General features: G+C 44.3%; 1 protein-coding gene across 1 annotated transcript in view; it reads right to left on the bottom strand.

The window, feature by feature from the left end:
• Positions 1-14542, bottom strand: part of WDR41 (WD repeat domain 41) — a 497424-nt gene that overhangs the window by 368169 nt on the left and 114713 nt on the right. Inside the window, exons 3-4 of the mRNA XM_078675219.1 lie at positions 7420-7468; positions 6537-6668 (exon numbers count right to left, since the gene is read on the bottom strand). Of these exons, the coding sequence (XP_078531345.1) occupies positions 6537-6668; positions 7420-7468 (181 nt within the window). The remainder of the gene's footprint in view (positions 1-6536; positions 6669-7419; positions 7469-14542) is intronic.

The following is a 14542-nucleotide window of genomic DNA, read 5'->3' as shown; positions in this document are numbered from 1 at the left end:
TGCAGTGTTGCTTTCTCCTACAAATGGACTATGCAGCAGCAGTTGGTTACATTAATCACCTGGGGGGGTACTTGGTCCAAAGCCCTTTCAGACCTGGCCAAGGATTTTTGGGAGTACTGTCTTGAACATCAAATCTTGGTGATGTCAGACCATTTCCCAGAGTCTGACAACCAGGTTGCAGACTGGCATTCATGTCATCTCCAAGACACAAGTCTGCGAAAGTTGATTAAGACCATATTCCTAGCTCTCTCGAACTGGTGAGTCCCGATTCTGATACCTCTTTGCATCCAAACTTGACCACCAACTCCCATGGTACTTCAGTTGCAGACTGTATTCTGACGCTGTGGTGACCGACAATCAATCAATCAATCAAGCATTTGTAAAGTGCACTACTCACCCGTTAGGGGCTCAAGGCACTGGGGTGAGGGGTGCAACTCCATTGGAGTCATTTGAAGAGCCCGGCCTTGGAGTCTTTCCTGAATAGGTGCAGAGTCTGGCTTCGCCGGAGGTGAAGGGGGAGACCGTTCCAGGTCTTGGCTGTGAGGTAAGCAAAAGACCTTCCACCCGCTCTGTTCCTGTGGAAGCATGGGACAGTGGCTAGGTTGAGGTCAGTTGAGCAGAGGTTTCTCTTGGCCGCTATCGAGGTATTGTTGTCCCATGTTGTGGAGGGCCTTGTAGGCGTGCTTGAGTAGCTTGAAAGTTATTCTTCTTTCGATGGGGAGCCAGTGGAGGTCGCGGAGGAGCTGGGTGATGTGGTTGTGCCGCGGGATATCGAGGATTAGTCTGACTGCGGCGTTCCGAATGGTCTGGAGTTTATGGAGGAGTTTTTTGTTGATTCCGGCATAGAGAGCGTTGCCATAGTCGAGATTGCTGGTGATGAGTGTAGGAGTGACTATTTACCTGGAGTTGGGGGGTATCCAATGGAATGCTTTGCGTAGTTTGCAGAAGGTGTTGCAGCAGGCGGAGGAGACAGCGTTGATCTTGTGATTCATAGTGATGAGTGAAGTATGGTACCGAGGTTATGTGCATTGTCTGTTGAGGTGGGTTTGTTTACGAGGGCAGGGGCCACTAGGTGTCGTCCCTTGCAGATGGGGTGGAGTCGAGGACGAAACCCTCTGTTTTCTCTGAGATAAGTTTCAGGTAGGTGTTCTTCATCCAGGTTGCGACGGCTGTCATCCCTTCTTGGAAGTTGTGCCTGGTGACCTTGGTGAGGTTGAGGATGAGTTGAGTGTCATTGGCCTAGGAGACAATGTTGAGCCCATGGTTTCTGACCATGGTTGCGAGGGAGGCCATGTAGAAGTGGAAGAAGGCGGGCTGAGGGAGGATCCTTGGGGTACTCCGCATCTGGTCTCTGTCGGTTTTGAGAGGAAGGGCGGTCTTATTCTCTGTGTTCTGCCTGTGAGGAATGAGCGTATCCAGTCTAAGGCCTTTCCTTGGATGCTGGTGTCATGGAGTCTGGTGGATGGTATGTGCGGTTGGAGATGATGACGAAGGCTGCTGATAGGTCCAGGAGGATGAAGGGTGCCATTTGGGCTTGTTCAAGGAGGGCGCGGATGTCGTCTGTGTCGGCGAAGAGGGCAATCTCGGTGCTGTGATTGCTGCAGGAATCCGGATTGGGAGCTGTCTAGGATGTTTTTGGCTTCGATGAAGTATGCTAGCTGGGCATGGACGGCCTTTTTGATGGCCTTGGTTGCGAAAGGAAGCAGCGAGATGGGCCTGAAGTTCTTGAGGTTCGTCTGGTCTGAGAAGGGTTTCTTTAGGAGGGGGTTGACTTAGGCACGCTTCCAGTTGTCGGGAAATGTGGCGGTCTCGAGGAGGCAGTTGATGGTTTGACGTAGCTCAGGTGCAATGGCTGTGGCGGCCCTGTGGAAGATGTGTGGCGGGCAAAGGTCTGAGGGAGGTCTGAGGAAGGTCTGAGTGTCTGAGGGGCGCGCGTTACCACGAGGTTGGTTTCGTGCCAGCTGCTGGTTCGTGCTATGTTTTAAAACTATTTTAAACTTTATTGCTCACTACTGAATTGTGCACTATTATATTGAAGTCCACTACTGCCTTACCTCGTCTCTCCTTCTCCTTTCCTTCTACCCCGGTCCACCACGGGCTCCGCCCGATTGTTGTGGAGGGTAGTGAGGGCGTTCTCTCCGTTTTCCCCACTTCCGGTCACGAGGCTGGAGTCAGGGGTTAGCGGGCTAGTGTATTTAAGTGCCTGAAGTTGACGACGCGCAGCGGACGCGCGTTACCATGAGGTTGGTTTCGCGCTAGCTGCTGGTTCGTGCTATGTTTTAAAACTATTTTAAACTTTATTGCTCACTACTGAATTGTGCACTATTATATTGAAGTCCACTACTACCTTACCTCGTCTCTCCTTCTCCTTTCCTCCTACCCCGGTCCACCACGGGCTCCGCCCGATTGTTGAGGAGGGTAGTGAGGGCGTTCTCTCCGTTTTCCCCACTTCCGGTCACGAGGCTGGAGTCAGGGGTTAGTGGGCTAGTGTATTTAAGTGCATGAAGTTCATGACGCGCAGCGGACGTGCGAAGCGGGCGCGCCAAAGGCAAGCCCGTCTGTGCCCGTCCGCGCCTAGCACCAGTCCAGCTGCCGGTTCCCTCGCCATCTCTCGGCACTGCTGGTCTAGGTCTCAGCTGTTGATGATGAATGGTGGGGCCTGCACCATCGCGGCACATTGCATTTTCACAGAGCCCGAATTGCCTCATTTTAAATGTAGGCACTGCGCTTTTTCCTTGGAAACCCTGGAAACCCCCTGGAAAAGTGATACTGCGCAGGTTGATTACCTCAGGCTACCCAGTCAACCAGTGACCTTTAAGGCTGGTATGCTTAACTGTCGCTCTCTCCATTATGGCCATTCCATCTCATCGAATCTGGTTAAGCTGCACTGGCTACCGGTGACCGATCGAATACAATTTAAAGCTCTGGTTATTGCTTTCAGGGCCCTTAATGGCCTGGGTCCTGCCTTCTTGAGACATAGGCTAAAACCTGTCCACTCTTCACGTGCCCTCAGATCAAACCACCTTCGCCTACTCTTTGCCCCCCGCTTTCGCCGTTCTAGAATGGGGGTCGTGCCTTTGCTGTGATCACTGCAAAGTACTGGAATGGCCTCCCTCTAGACCTTAAGCTCACTACATCAGAATCGTTGTTACGAAGTAAACTTAAATCCTGGCTGTTCTCCAAAATCTAGCCACGCTGAACCACTCTGGTTGTCTGTTGTCCGTAGCGCCGGGACACCCCCGTTGGGGGTAGCCGCGCGCTTTATAAGCTTAAAAAAAAAATAAAAAAAAATAAAGGTGATCAGGAGTGGATGCTCTTCATAGTCTTTAGGGTGTCTTCTGTCGTGAGCGGGGTCCAAGTGAGTAGGGTATGTCAGGTGGCATCGCTGGGGGTGGGGTTTAAGGCAGAGCAGTGGTCTTGGTTGTCAAAGTTATCGAAGAGTGTCTTGAGCTGGAGGTGAGAGAAGGAGCAGAGTCTGTTGCAGAGGTCGTGGGAGGGAGGAACTTCTCTTGTCTTGCTGTTGGGTTAGGCAAATTCCATTGTGTGATGGAGAAGAGTTCCTTGGAGTTGTGGGCATTGGAGAGCATTCAGGCTTGGAGGAAATTCTTCTTTGTGGATTTGATGAGTTGGTGGTGTGCCGGGGTGGCTGTTTTGTAGGCGGTGTGTGTTTCCGGTATTCTGGTGTTTCTCCACGTCTTTTCCAGTCATCTGCAGGAGCGCTTGGATTCCAAGAGTGCCGTGGTGAACCAATTTGCTTTCTTGTTGGGTTGGCCTGTAGTCTTCTAGAAGGGGGGAGGGAATGTGTTGACGCAGTTGTCAATCCACTGGTGGAGGTGGCTTGGCGCGGTGTTGGCGTCTGTCGTAGTTGGTGGTGGAGTGCAGTAGAGGGCGGAGGTGAGGTGTTCTTCTGAGACTTTGTTCCAGTTTTTGCATGGGAGCCGGCATGCATGCTTGTGTGTGGTGGGTTTTCTGAAGGAGGAGTGGATCCCAGACTGGGATAAGGGCTATGCCTTCCCACCCTCTGCCATGATAATGAGACTGATAGCACAAGCACACAGGCAGGCAGCTAATCTAGTGGTGGTGACCCCGCTGTGGAAGACGCAAGTATGATTTCCAGTTCTGATGGAACTTTCTTGGCATTTTCCAATCCGTCTACCCCTAGAACAGTCTCTCCTCAGCACCCTTTGGGAATCCTCATTATCGGGTGATATATGGGACCCTCCGGCTTATGGCGTAGAGGATTGCAGGTCTCAAAGGCATGTCCCGGGACTTACGAGGAGTGCTGTGAACCTCCCCTCTTGAGCTTGGGCAGAGGGTATGGACAAGCGCTACCAAATGGCTTGGTCTCGATGGTTGGGCTGGTCCCAGTAACAGGATTTGGATCCCATGGGGACAAACATTGTCAATAACCTGAATTTCTTGTCCGCATTGGGCTCGGAGGGAATGGCATAGATTGGTCAATACTTTTCGGTCTACGATTTCAGCTGGACATTCCCTTGTCAGGAAATTACGTAGGGGTATCCCCATGTCTATTCTTCCAGAGCCTCACTACTCGGTCAGGTGGGACGTCAATAAAGTCTTGAACTTTTTACTCTGATGGCCTAGCAGCAAATGTCAGTCACACAAGTAACTGTCGGCCAAGTTGGCCACTCTTTTATGCTTGAACTCTTGCAGGAGGTTCTTAGACATTATGGGGAGGACCTTAACCCCAGATGGGGTCCCTTTTTATGTCACCAGGTGAACAAAGAGTAACTTGCACTTTATTTCCTATTCAGCTTTTCTAGATTCCCCAAAATTGTGTGTGGTTCAAAGTTTCAAGGTGTATGAGGCTTTGACTGAGTATATTCGACCCCATGTTGAACGACAACTGCTCACTGCCCTTCGGAAACTGTTCAAGGCGGTCTCTTCCCCCACCACCACACGATGGGCTCGATGGACCATACAGGAAGCAGGCATTGAGACAAAGATATTTGGGGCACTCACTACCAGAGGGGCTGGGACTTCAAAGGCCTTCGCCCTTAGGGCTCACTTGGAAGACATTTTGAACCTAGTGGGCTGGTCTTCGAATTTGACCTTTAACAGGTTCTATTTCAAACCAGCTCCCTCCATTGCGACATAGTGGTAAATGAGCTTTAAACTAGCCTAATCCTCGCCTCCAGACCCTGACATAGAATGAAAAAATTCCTAGGTAACATAACGGAAAGTTTCAATCTTATTAAGGACTTGGAGGCGAGGTTTGGCTCACCCAATGTTGCATCATTGCCCACTCCAGCATGGTGGATCTGCTTAAGGGATGTATGTAAACTGTTTACTGCTTGTGATGTACATGGTTTTTCTATTGCATATTCTCTTTTGATCGTGGACACGAAACCTTTTATACATTTGCAATGTAAAGTTGTTCTTGGTATTGTTTCCGCCTTGGTGCATACTGGTTGATTAAATCTTAACCTGTTGTTTATTGCAGGTTCAGAGTCTTCTAAACAGGAGTAGGATCTTCCAATTTCAGCTGCTGTCGCAGGAAGAAAGAGGGAAAGCGAGAGGGGACTAAAGTAGATGAGCACATATACTGGATTCCCATTGGATAATGAACTTTTATCTTCATGTTTACCTAGGTTTATGGGAAATTACGCTGTTTATGATGTTATGTTTTTACATGGCTGCTACTTATTAAAACGAAGAAAGAAAACCTAATCCTCGCCTCGGAGTCCTTAAAAGAATTGAAACTTTGCTTCACGTTAGCTAGGAAATTTTTCATTCCTCAGCTATGATGTGGGTTAGCTGAAGGATCTTTAAAATGTCAGAAATATTTCTATAAACAGCTACACATTGTCTGCTATTTTGGAAACTTTGTCTGACATTTTTACTGATATCTAAATAGGATTCCGTTTTTTTATTACATTGTGTCTCTAGCCTTTAGATAAGGCTAGAGACAGCTTTATTGTCTTTGCATGAGTGTATGTGATCAACATATATATACAAAGAGGGGCAATGGGTCAGGGTCCTTTAGCTATTGTTTGTTGGATATGGCATTGAAATTTGCAACAGCCCACACTACAGCCTCCGTTGCGGGAAGTATCAGTCATGAAGTGCATTTGCATTCTTCGGGCATGCGGACATATCCTTGGAGCATTAGGTGTTTGAGTTCATTCAGGGAAGATGGACTTGTTCCCCTAACACGGCAGCTGCAATTCAGGCTTGGGAAGCAGTCAATGTAGTTGAGTTTGGCCACACCCCTGCCATCTCTGCTAAGACAAGTGAATGGCAATCTCTGACAAACGTCACACTGGTGGCAACCTGAGGTGGGTAGGCTACTGCAGACTCGACCTACTAATTGCATAGAATCACCTGTTCTTCTTCCATGACAGGGAGCTGTAGCAGCTTGGAAACCTACTACCTGTTGACAGTCAAGCGAGAACGGAATTCTCTTCTGCTGGCAGGATTATTCACATTCCTTATTAACAGATGACTACTTTCAGACAAGCGTGGGGATATCAGTGCATATTTTCAAATAGAACAATTTCAAGACATAAGGATACAATAACTGTTCTATCGGAAGAAGCTGTCAAGATCAAGCCAATCTGTTCGTCACAAATCTCAGCTGATGGGAGCACTGTGATTGCTGTAACTTGCTGTGTGTGTCCATGTAGTTCTAATAATGTTTCACCTGTCTGAAAAGCAAAATAAATCAATAGATATTAACAAATATAAAGTAAAGGCACAAGTGTAGGTAAACAACTGAAAAACACATAACACGAGAACATAAAGTTTTATTTAAAAAGTTAAATATAAAACTCAAAAGAACAATTATAGAAAGGGAAGCCCATCTCACTCAAGGAATTTTTAAATGTGGCCCACGCCATAGGTATCTTCCGAGAATGAATGGTACCAAGGAAAAAATGCAGCTTTGTTTCTTCTAGTTGAAACGTCCAGATATTGATGTTTATCTCTAAATTACTTTTTACATCGGCAAACATGAGAGTTTGTAACAGGACCTTGAGATACTTCTTAACAACAGATATTTTTTAAAGCAATTTACATATTCTACTTTTCGAAGTATACTGGCAACATCCAAAATTGTTCATGTTTTCCAAGAGCTATAGCATTTCATCAGCCCTCTATCCTCCACTTTTACTTATGGACTCTGCTAGGTTGTTGGTATGAGGGGAGCACTGGAAGATGGAAGCAGTTGTGTGACAAACACTAGGGCCATTTAAGCGTGGAGGCACATATGATAGAATTACATAATTTACTTATTTGAATAATAGACGACTTAATTTTTGATTGAGAGAGGAAAACTAAATCTGAAGATGTTACACAAACCATCTGTAACATCATCTAAACCAACTATCTGCATTTCTATGTTTTAGATTCTGGAGAACTTAAACATCAAGCAGCAACAAACAAAAAAATATGGATTACCTGAACATCCCATATAAAGACAATGCCATCATCTCCAGCTGATGCGAACCTGTAAAATCAAAGGACAGTCAGTTTTAACATACGGAAATGTGGCCATCACACAAACAGGATCAATGAGTCACAATCATGTTAACTAGGCAAATGGGACATTCAATAATGCATGTGCTGAACCTTCGAAACTAATGTTTTAATCCAGCACTGCACCATATACATTCTAAGGATATTGTAGCACTTGCAAACGGTTAATTTTCATGTGCTGTTTTTCTTGAACAACCTGCACTGCTAGATCAAGGAACCGTAGTGTGTGGTCTAGGCTATTCTGAGCACTAGCCGAAGGTATGATTCTGATGCGTCATACACCCTCTTACAGCACATATTCATGCTGCCTGCTCCAGTTAGGAAAAAAATACTGAAAGGTAGACCAGAATACTCTCCTTGTTACAATAGGTGGCTTCAGGGCACAAGTCCTAAAAATTGAAGTGGGGGGGACTAACTTAAATAGACAGTATGCAAGTGACATAACCGTGCGCGACATCACGGCGCATGACATCACACATGCCATCACAGGAATTGACATTATAGAAAGTGGCATCACAAGCCACGACATTGCAGGAAGTGGCATCTCAAGAAGTGACATCATACCTAAAGCCCTCACATATATGTTTAGCAGGTCCATCATGTGTACGTTTGAACGGATTGCAAGGATATTAGCACTGTGAGCTATGGAAGATGATATGTGACTTCTACACCTTGCAGTCCCCAAGTTTTATGTAACACATCCTGTACACTCACTTACAAACGTATATCATTTATTGTACATGTAATAAGCACATGTTGATGTAAAGCGCTCTGACACTGTGCATTGGGATGAGTACAAGAAAAAATAGTGGTACTTAAATTATTTCAACGCCTCCTCAGGTGCAGTAAGCTCTATATAAATGCAATTTGCTTTCTGTAAATACTGGGAAAGACCAACACATCTGACATTCTTACAGTGCATGCATATCTCCTAAAAAAGGGCCCGAGCTGGCTCTCTTAAGTATGTGTGAAGTGCTAACAAGGTGTGAGTCTTTGATTCCCCTCCGCCTCATTTGCATCAGGTGTGAGGCTCCTGACTGCTCCCAGCCAAGAGACTGGAACAAAAGGGAGGCCTGATGACCCCTCAGATTCGGCCTTTATTATGGTCCCAGCAGGAGTCTTTAATGAGAAAGCCCCGTCCCCGCCTGCATGTTGTTGCTTGTTGAAGATGGAAAGCAGACTACATGCAGATGCTGCGGACAGTGTCCTGGTGTTTTGAAATTACACTGGAATGAGTTCAGCACACTATTCAGTGGGGCCCAAATTCTTGGCAGGGTGGACGGCGTTCACCCTGTGGTAATAGTGTGTGGACACTGTCCACCCGCGTGTACCCCTGACTCGTGCCCTGGGTGGCTCTCAATCTAGATGTAACAGTCAGACGTAGCAAAATACAGTCATGTTTTTGAAAAGTCCGACAGATATGCATATCTATCTAAATTTTTTGCATGTTTGATTTTTGGGGGGAATTAGCATAACCTGCAAACATTTCATTATTCCAACGTTAGAAATGAAGATGAACGCTAGCACCCTTAAATCTTTCTGGGCTTTACCATTCAAGTGTTAGAATTGAAGATCCTTTTACTGGGCCACCACCACACGGCTTGCACTCGCAGTTCAACAAGACAGTATAACACTAAGGAGCCTGAAAACCGATCTCAGATATTACTGAGCTTTTCCCAATGTACAACACATCTGCGAGTACAGTCCGCACATGTGCACTCATTCAGCCAGTCTCCCAACACTATCAGGAGTGATGTGCACATTCTCAGCAACTGTGTTCAAGCCACCAGCCGGCTCTGAATGTCTGAAGCCCGATTCGGATTCTTCACAGCCTCACTTGGCGCACACCCTCGCTAGGGTGACCAACCGTCCGTAAATTTCACGGACCGTCCGTCATTTTAGTATGATGTCCACAAGGCGTCCGTAATTTGGGGATCCCAAATTACGGACGCCTTACAGACATCATACTGAAATCGAAATGCGAAATCTCAGAAAGGAATGCTGTTTCCCATGCGAGAGGCCCCGTAAGTTAAACAGATTTCACTCGGGCCTCTCGCTCTTATCTTTTTAGGTCGAGCTGGTAAAACATGCAAAGCATGCGTCCAAGCTCGACAACTTATGTTGCCAACTTCTGGGAATGTGAGACACGAGTCGGCCACGCGCTTTTTGTGTCTCAGATTTGTCCTTGTGAGCGCGCTTTTGCTGCTGGCTGCTTGCTGTGTGGGCGGGCTTTCGCTTTCGGTTAACGCGCTCAATTAGAAATGAAATGCTTACACTTTAGAGTCACCCAAGGGGGGAAGTTTGCAAGATGCTTTTTTAGTTATTTACAGCAAGTGTAGTGATCTTAATTTGTCTTTAAGCAGCCAGGTCTTGTAAAAGGCTTTCTCATTATTATTACGTGAAAAGGCTTTCCCATTATTATTACACCCGCACACACACACACGCATACACAGACACACATGCACACACACAGACACGCGTGCACACACAAACACACACGCACACATCTTCCCCCCCCCCACTCACCGGGCTCTTTCGGCGTGTCCCTCTCTCCCTCGGCAGCAGGCGGGCTCACCACGAGCATGGGAGCCCCGCTAGCTCACAGGCAAATCTTCCAGCTGGCTTCACAAACAGGAGCGAAGGGGTAGGCTCCAGTCTGCTTCCTGTTTGCGGCCCCGCCCCCGTCCCAACACAGGTTGCCTGGCTTCCTGTCTACCATGGAAAACATTCGGATGCTATTCGACATAAAAGAGCAGTGAGTGATATTGTACTAAACACTTAGTTTATTCTCTAAATGGAATATGCAATCGTTCTTGACTCTGTTTTCTTTCAACTCTGCGTTACCTTCTATCTCATTTTGGTTCGAGCTTTAATGCACATCCGGTCGGAAGCGTGCAAAGTGGATCCTTTTATCGCTTTCTTTATTTTTTAAAGGGATTCACTCTTTAAAATTCAGATCGTTTTTCATTTAAGACGTTTATTTACGCAAGCTTTCTAAAATGACGACTCAGCCCTTGATTCTAACGTGCTGCATTTAGTGGGGACATTGCATGTGACATAATCCATTCTACCAAGCATTTAAATATCAGACTACGTATTGTGTGTGGGATCGTGTACAACGGGCCTCTGCAGAGTATTGGAAGATATTGGGACTGAATGAACTACCTTGCCGTTTTTTTCAGGTACACATTTTCAATGTGAGCTGACCTTCCCTCCACCAAACTCTAAGTCCACAACTTCAAAGCGAGCGCTGCATTAAAACCATCAAGTAATATTTTAGCCAGTGTGTGTCTGCAGCTGGATGAAATGCAGAGTTGGAGGTACTTTGTTTCTCTTATGCAAATAACACCACCGTTCCCACTATGCATCCGGAATTACTGGTTTGTAGCCAGGGGTTATTGTTAAACTCGTGCTGGGACAAAGCCATTCGCCGGCCATGCATTTTCAGTTTCAGGTTTCTATAAATGTATGCTAAGATCACTTTTCTAGTTGAAAGAGTGTAAAGTGATCTCCAGCTAACTGTGCTATTTATAGCCTTAGCATAGGAAAAAAGAATTGCTGACATAGCCTTACACTGTTCACGGAAATGTGGTACCAAAGGAGAACCTGCCGTTTGCAATTGAGTATTGTAATACTAATACATTTAAGTCACGTAAATACAACACATATTGCATTACAAATGCTATAGGTGTCACATTTGCAAAAGTTATAACTATTGGTATTGTAAATGACGAAACTATTAATTTCGCTATTTTCAAAAACAAAACAAATTAAAAAAGTGTCAATTACAATACCAATAGCTCAAACCTTTCTAATGCGAGACCTATTGCATTGCAAATGCTTGTTAAACTGAGAAGACTCCCTGCAGCCGCCCCTCCCGGGCCTCCCTTGTGCAGACTGTGGAGCGGCCCATTGTCAGTTTGAGACTACAGCTGATTGTCATTCAATAAGTGCTAATGGGCCCAATTGTAGTGGCAGCATGTGGGGTGCCTTCTCCTGCATGGGACTATTGCAAAGCATTCTGCTTTTGTCTTGGCGCCATGCTGGAGAAAATAAAAATAAAATAACTAACACCGTTTTCACTGTACATTTAAAAGACAGATTTCAACATACAAATAAAAAAATATCATTTTTTAATGTTTATTGTTACTAGCACAAATCTTGATTGCAGAAAGGGCCCGATCTCGCTTTGCAAAGTTGCGTGCATACTGAAAAACTGTGTAGTGCACGATTGGCTCACCCTTATATAAACTTATTTTGATTTGTATTTATTTTGGTTGTCTATTTACTTACTTATATATATATATTCACAGAAAAAACCATAGGTTATAGACCATATATAGTTAGGAATTAGCATTTACAAAACCTTGAAAATTCACTGAAAAAACCATAGGTTATAGACCATATATAGTTAGGAATTAGCATTTAGAAACCCTTATTTTACTCACACAAAACCATTGAAATTCCATATATAGTTAGTTGCACTAACTATATATCGCGCACCCGCAATCCACTGCTGATGATGTCACATATTACATCATTCATGACATGGTCAGTGACATCACTGATGACATCACTGATGACATCTCAAATGACATCACTGATGACATCACTGATAACAACATCCAGTGATTTTTTGTTTCTATAAAGTTTAAATATGTCTTACATATTGAAGAATGAGTGGATGTGTAAGTGTCTGGACGAAGGATTTAGTAGGTGCATGACTGACTGTATGAGTGAGTGATTAAATGTGTCTCACTGACTGCATGGGTTAGTGACTAAACTGTCTTAATTTGTGCATCATTATGTCTGTTGTTCTGTAAACTGCTGCATGTGTTGATCAGTAGCTATATGAGTAACTATATGGGTTATTGATTGATTGCCCAAGTATTTGTATGGGAGACTGAGTGTGTGTGTGGCTAGCTGGGAGGTGTGTGACTCTGTGCAGATCAATCTGTACTTGTATCAATGATTGTATAAGAAGGTAAGTATGTGTTAGTATATGTTTGAAAATGTAAGGTGCTCTATGTTTAACTGTATAGACAAGAAAATGGAAGTGTCATTGATTCTTTACAGGACTGACTAGGTGTGTGAGTAACTCCATGGATGAGTGGCAGACTGTGAGTGTCTGTATAGGTGTATGAGTGCATATGATAGTGTTGTAAAGATGAGTGATTGTATGTATGAATGATTGTATGGGTGAATGAGTGAAGGTGTGTGTAGACGTAGCAATCAGTGAGTGCGTATGTAGTAACTAGTATTGGTGTGTCAATGGTTTCAAAAATTATACTCTCTTTTTAACACTGGGTGAAACAGAGGTTATATTAAAATGTGAGGAGATGCATTGTATTGTCACATGAATGATATCATCAGTGATGTGGTCATTGATGTCAAATGAGATGTCATCAGTGATGTCATCAGTGATGTCATTTGAGATGTCATCAGTGATGTCATCAGTGATGTCACTGACCATGTCATGAATGATGTAATATGTGACATCATCAGCAGTGGATTGCGGGTGCGCGATATATAGTTAGTGCAACTAACTATATATGGAATTTCAATGGTTTTGTGTGAGTAAAATAAGGTTTTCTAAATGCTAATTCCTAACTATATATGGTCTATAACCTATGGTTTTTTCAGTGAATTTTCAAGGTTTTGTAAATGCTAATTCCTAACTATATATGGTCTATAACCTATGGTTTTTTCTGTGAATTTCATTGGTTTTTTAACAGCTAATATCTGTAGCTGTAAAATGTATTCTTCTTTAAATCCAAAAATATATTTTATATGTTTATGAAGAATTTTTTTTTTAAATATTTTTTTTTCTTCGTTCCCGCTTCGCGAATCGGGAAGCTTCCCGTTAGCTGACCTTGATGCTGCGAAATAGACCGCGAGCCGGTAAACGTTTCTTTAACGCAAGTGCCGCGTTAGAAAACAACATCGTGACGCCTCCCGTCCGCATGACGTTTCACGTTGTCGCGTGATACGTCATATGACGTGCTACGTTAGCGAACTGGTACGCGAAGCGAGTCGCAAAGCGCAGGTTTCTGGAAGCAAACCGGGAGGCCCTGCAAAGCACTTAACGTAAACACAGCAAGTCATGTGACTTGGTAATAACACTTTTCATTGGTTCATTTCACTTTTGGTTTCCTAATGATGTAAGACTAGGTCATATAATCTAAAATGAACACTTTTGATTGGTTGAGAACTCTTGTTTTTCCCAAATGATGAAAATCCCTCCTTCTTTCCTCACTCTGACTTTCATCATTGTGAGAGAAAGACCCTTTGTGATCACTGAGCAATGGCTTCTTTAGTAGCTTCAGCTGGTGCTTCCCCACCACCTCCACCACATCCAAGGAAGAGTGGACCACCTGCTCAAGTTATAATTCAACAAGAAGAGGAAGAAGAGGAACAGGACGACGAGCACGAAGAGAGGCAGTTTTTGCCTGAGCAGCCCAGGACGTCTCACCGGAAAGAAAACTTTATTTGGCAATTTTTTAAAATTCCCAAAGGTCAGAAAAAAGTAAATGCAAGATACGTAACTTGCCTTATATGTCAAGATAGACTGTCCAGAGGAACCGAGAAAAAATACAATTTCGGAAACTACACAATGCATCGCCATATGACTAGGTGGCATCCTAACAACTACAGTGCTGCACAGTTTCGGAACGACCTAGATAATCTCCCTATTATGGCCAGAAGATCTGTTGTACCGGAAGTAACGGGACCAGAGGGCAGGGAGATGGTGCCAAATATACAAATGAAATTTGGTGAAGTAAAACACATCTGCGTATTTTGCGATGGATTCATTTCCTACGGAGAAAAAAGCATCACTCTGATCAACAGAGCTATTGACTATCATATGCAAGTTTGTACGAAACGCCCAAAATAATAAATACTTATTTTTTTGTTTTGTTGCTCCTGTTGAGCCCTTTACAATGAATCGTTTTCATTGCCCCCTCCAAGAAAAACCCAAAAAAATATAAAACTGTTCAGAAAAATTCAAAAAAAGTAAAAAAATGTTCCGAAAAATAATAAAAAA

Source organism: Lissotriton helveticus, chromosome 2_1 (genome assembly GCF_964261635.1).
Source record: "Lissotriton helveticus chromosome 2_1, aLisHel1.1, whole genome shotgun sequence".
Taxonomy (NCBI): domain Eukaryota; kingdom Metazoa; phylum Chordata; class Amphibia; order Caudata; family Salamandridae; genus Lissotriton; species Lissotriton helveticus.
Note: the sequence above shows the minus strand (reverse complement) of the source record. Positions and strands in the feature narration are given on the sequence as shown.